The sequence below is a fragment of the Rhipicephalus sanguineus genome, chromosome 1, assembly GCF_013339695.2.
Source record: "Rhipicephalus sanguineus isolate Rsan-2018 chromosome 1, BIME_Rsan_1.4, whole genome shotgun sequence".
NCBI classification, from domain to species: domain Eukaryota; kingdom Metazoa; phylum Arthropoda; class Arachnida; order Ixodida; family Ixodidae; genus Rhipicephalus; species Rhipicephalus sanguineus.
This window is the reverse complement of record NC_051176.1, coordinates 19,736,913-19,741,827: the sequence shown is the minus strand read 5'-3', so window position 1 is coordinate 19,741,827 and position 4,915 is coordinate 19,736,913. Positions and strand designations below refer to the sequence as shown.

Here is a 4,915-nt window from a genome sequence, read left to right as displayed (position 1 = left end):
ATTGACGGTGCAGTCAGGTAAGCTTGCGTTTCACTCGGGTGGTGTTGAAGTTTCAGCTATGCACATGCTTATTGCAGGAGAACGGGCGGATGGCCGTTCGATTTGGCGACGCACGTTTCGGTGGACGACGCCCGCATCGTTACAAGTATGCGCGTCGACCCCGTCTTGGGCTGCGGTGGCCCTTCGTTCCCAGGGCCCGCGGCGTCCAGAAGCGCTGCCGATAGTATAGAGATAAGGAGCTGCACAGCATTGCAAGTATTATTAATGCCCATTCTGTTCCTTCTGTCTTTTTTGTTGCGGTGGCTGTTCCGCGTCTAGTTTATCTTAAGTAATGTGCCAACTAGCCCAACAGCCAGCTGAGTTATTTATAACGTCTCCGATGCGCGAAGTATCTTCCTGAATTGTCGTGATCATTAAGATGGTGCTATATGTTTTGCTGAGGATGCGTAAGGACTACTGTAAGTAAAAGTTACAATCATGTAAATATACATAAGCAGAAGCAATAAGAGTTAAGTTTCAGGACCTCACGTTACGCGCGATCAGTTGAATCTGAAAGATAAAGTCTAGGCGAATCTCAGTCCACAGAAGTGATGCACCTCCGAAGGTGTTAACTGTGGAAGGTACTTCCACGTTGCTTACAACATACGGATAAGAAGTGCATAATGGCCGCAATAAAGAAGAGGAATTGTAGTATTTCATGCAGTTGATGTTACATTGGACTGACAACACTAAGAAGTGCACAAACTGCATTCAAAGAGATGTCTTTTATGCAGATGTGCTGGTTTCAAACCTGGCTGGTACAATATTAGAGGCATCCTTTGTTGTTCTTGGCAGCAGTGGATGATAAGACAATGATGTAAGCAATGAGACAACTTGACTGCTTTTTATTATTACAAGGATGATGAATTGACTCACAATGATGAATTAACAGAAGAAGATCAATTGACTCACAATACATTATGAAATATCATGTATTACTCTTGCATGTAAACTTTTATAGTCCACTAGAGAAACCAGGACAGAAAGTAGGAAAGAAGGTGACTCTTAAGGGCTCGTTTTCTTTGTTAGACACAATATTAATGAGAACTAACAGACAATAACGCCAAGGAAAGTATAGGGGGTGTTTTCTGTAGTATTTAGAATATAAATGTGAAGAAAGTAAAGTGGACGAAAAGATAACTTGCCGCCGGCAGGGACCCACCTGCCAGGACAGAAAGTAGCTACACAGTGCTGTGCCCACGTTGCCCCTTTCGGTACTGGTTCGTTCTGTGCCTTCAAACGTTTACATAGATTACCAACCACAGCAAGCTTGTGCTCTTGCATGTACGAGTGGCTACTACATGAATAGAGCTTTTGTACACACCTGCCAGACTCGTACAGTCATCACATGGGTTCGCATTGTGAATAAAGTGCCGAAAACAATGCTCTGGAATGGCATTGAATGTTGCATGCACTGCTGCAAAATAACACAGGCTGTTTACAGAGTCACTATGGTCTCAACAAACTAGTCCTGCTATGATTTGCGGCAGAAACTGAGCATGCTTTTGCCTAACTGCTTGGTACAATTAGCATGCTCTCAATGAACGAACACAATGAAGGTTTTGTCAGAATACAATTCCTGCAAGAACACAAGTACAGGGGATAGGTATAGGATCGAATACAATGCAAGTGGCTACTTTGTCATGAGAAACAGCAAGAGCTTATGTGTTTCACGTTTCTGTGCACATCTCGCAGGAATGTAAACCCCATTACATCGAGTCGTGCCCAGCTGTCAACCACTACAGAGCGTGATCCTGCCTTTGTCTACCCGCCTGGTTCATGTCTACTGCAGCCGTATCGTCGCTATTGTTGTTGTAAAGGTCCGCATATTCTCCATCGAGTTCTTCAGTGCAAGTGATGTCGTCTGGCTCAGGCAGCTGCTGCCAAACACCGAGGTTGTGAAGCACGACACAAACTGCGATGATCTTCGACGTGAAGAGTGGGCCATAGTACAGTGTTCTGTACCTCTGCAAGCACCGAAAGTGGGCCTTGAGGACTCCAGTGCACAGTTATACGACGCACCGCAGTGAAGAGTGGGTGCGGTGGAATCGGGCAGCAGAGGATTCTGCAGGATGTGCTCCAGGGATGGGGTTAGGCAGCCAAGGTTGAAGCGAGTATGCACTATCACCTGTGGAGGACAGTGTTCCAATTAGCATAATATGAATGTATACATGAATATGTACTATTCCTTTCTCACTTCTTTTAACTTATTCGAAGACATCGTGTCACTGATATGCACTGCTTTCCTTTTTTTTACAGCTAGACATATTCACAGAATTGCTTGTCTGGTTAGGTTACATAATTACGGCTTTTGAAATGCTCCAACGAAAAAATGGCTTTATCAACTCAATTCCTTCGTCAGGAGGAATGACAACGAAGCTACTGAACTGCAGCCCTTAACTTCTTTCATAGAAAAGAAGGGGCGAGTGACAGAAGGCGCATCTTCTTTGGTGGTAAGGGTGTTGTTCTTTCTTTTGGGACTGATGTGCGGCTGCAGACGGTCAGCGCATTCAAGGCTTGGTTTCCCTTAGATTTTTTTTGTGCTTAGGCCGTCAATGAGACGTGACAGCAGGTTTCTTTTGCAACCGTTTGAGTTGTTTTGTAGTGCTTTTTATGAACCATGACTGAAATACCTTTGAGTTGTCAGTTGACTTATTTTATTGCTATATAGCACATGGCTGTGCTTGCTTATTTGTATTTTTTATACAAGTTGTCCTTTCTACACATAATTGTATTTATGAATGTGCAACATCTATGGCAGTTGTATTTGATGTATTCTTTTTTTTAACATAGCCTCAGATTGTAGCATTTTATGTATCATCGCATGCTTACTATTTATTATTTCACCACTTTATAATAAAGGATCATACAATCTCTTCATGAAAGTTTATTTCATGCTTGACCTTTCTATTGCACTAGTAGTCTTTCCCATGACCATAGAAAGACAAGTTGCAATTATACACTGAGAGCAAGTCGGATTATTGTGTGCCGCCTCGGGTCTCAGTATGACTTGTTTTCTCAAATGTGTGCATGAGAGAATTTTCATTCAAGGGAACACGAGTGCCACTAAAGTAGATAGTGTTCGACCAAGGTAGCTGCCAGTAATAACATACAGGGCAGAAATTTGGACAAAGAGACTTGAGTAGTTAAGAACCATGCAGCGTGTAATAAAATTACCATGAATAATGTTTTTGCTACACTAAGACACCACACAAGCATTCTCACGCTTGCATACCAAGCAGCTATTCACCAACCTGGCCACGGCGTCCACTGCCCAGTCCTGGCTCACGGTGGATGTCTTCCACATAAAGGCGTCGTGCACGGGCCCCGAGTGCGAGGGCAGTCATCGGCAGGGTTGGTCACATACCTGCAGAGTGTTTGCATTGGAAGGAAGTCGGCAACAGCAATACAACCAGCTACATGCAGAACAACTGTAACTGTGTGGTCCAACGCACTTATTTCTCTCGAGTTGCTTTCGGAGCGCAGCTTCGACAGCTGTATCTTTCATTTCCTATGTGGCAGTTACTGCATGTCTGCATATCACTGTTTATGAAATTAGAGCGCAATCAGCACGTTTGATTTCCTTTCATGCATTATTTTTCTTAAAAGCTGCCACGATCAAATATGAAGCTCGATGAACTTTTTAGGGTGTCACGTCACCCTGCCAAAACTAAATAGTGACGGAAACTTCGTTTACCGCGACTACTGCGTTCTTTTCTATCACTGCAGTTGGAGCCACGGCAAATGTCGTTAAAATACTGGAGAGTGGCGAAAAGCTGTCTTTCACGTTCCTCATTTGCATTCTACTAACAGCATGCGCGAGATTGAATAAGATGAAATTTGTTCTCACCACCATGACGCTGAGGGCGTAAAAGTTCTTGCGGCAAAAGTAAGCAGCCTCGTTGCCATCGTCCTTTTCATACGGCGCACTTATGCACACGAACGTGTCGTCGACCACCTCAACGCAGCCTTCAAATCTTGCATCTATGTGGACAAAGCCTTCCTTTTGGCAGGGAGGGCGATCCACTTATTGCCGAGGCGCTCGATGATCGCTTCCATGACAGCATGAATCGTGAGACCCACACTGGACTAGCTCGTCGCCACGTCCTCGTTCTTTGCGATCACGTCATGGTGACTGCCGGTGGCAAACAAGCGAAGGGCGCAAAGCACTTGTAGCTCAACAAAAACAACAACAACGGTCGGGGCTGTTCTCGTGTCTGTACCCCGCCTCTCCAGGTCCTGGCGAAGCTCCCAGCACAGCCATCGCACAGTGTCCTTCGTCAGCCGGCACCACAGTTGAAATAATTCATCGGTCATCACAAAAGCATCGCGGTACTCGCGATGCTTCCTGCAGCTCCAGCCACTACACAACAAAGGGCAGCGCCATTTTGCTTAGCTTATCTAGCGTTCTCTTGCGGCGAGAACTGCAAATTCGAACAAGCCAAATTACACAATAACCTTTTATTTTAACAAGCAAGCTTCATGTACAACACTTTATAATATTACTAACCGAAAACATGCTTGTAAAGTAACTCACGGAATGGCATCTACACATACGTATGTGAGGCTGCACATCGAACAAGCAACTCAATTTACAACAATATGGCGGCCAATTTTGGGCACTTCATCGTTCTCACATTTTAAGCTGCAAATTTGGCAGGATGCAACGTCACGCAACGTCAATTTGACGCTACAAAAAGTGAGATCCTGTGACGCAATGGGCGCCATCAGTGCAATGTCCAATCGTGTTGCAGACATGGCGGCTCTTCGTCAAGCGAGCAGTAGTTTCGATAAACCGCAAGTTGACCGTAGGCACAGCTCAGTACTATATTTCGGTTTCGTTGTTTCACCCAAACCTTTGTTTCTACATGACAGA

The 4,915-nt window shown here is 44.7% G+C and overlaps 1 protein-coding gene across 2 annotated transcripts; it reads right to left on the bottom strand.

Annotated features, from left to right (window-relative positions):
• Positions 1-1,809: 1,809 nt before the first annotated feature.
• Positions 1,810-4,667, bottom strand: LOC125757725 (uncharacterized). 2 transcript variants are annotated; one of them, XM_049413753.1, is made up of 3 exons: positions 3,890-4,667; positions 3,294-3,406; positions 1,810-2,167 (listed from the first exon to the last, which is right to left on the bottom strand). In XM_049413753.1, the coding sequence occupies exons 2-3, from the start codon at positions 3,384-3,386 to the stop codon at positions 1,823-1,825; spliced, it is 438 nt and encodes a 145-aa protein (XP_049269710.1). In that variant the 5' UTR covers positions 3,387-3,406; positions 3,890-4,667; the 3' UTR covers positions 1,810-1,822. The 2 variants fall into 2 exon arrangements, with proteins under 2 accessions (XP_049269710.1, XP_049269711.1); XM_049413754.1 differs by having other exon boundaries at positions 3,294-4,667.
• Positions 4,668-4,915: the final 248 nt, after the last annotated feature.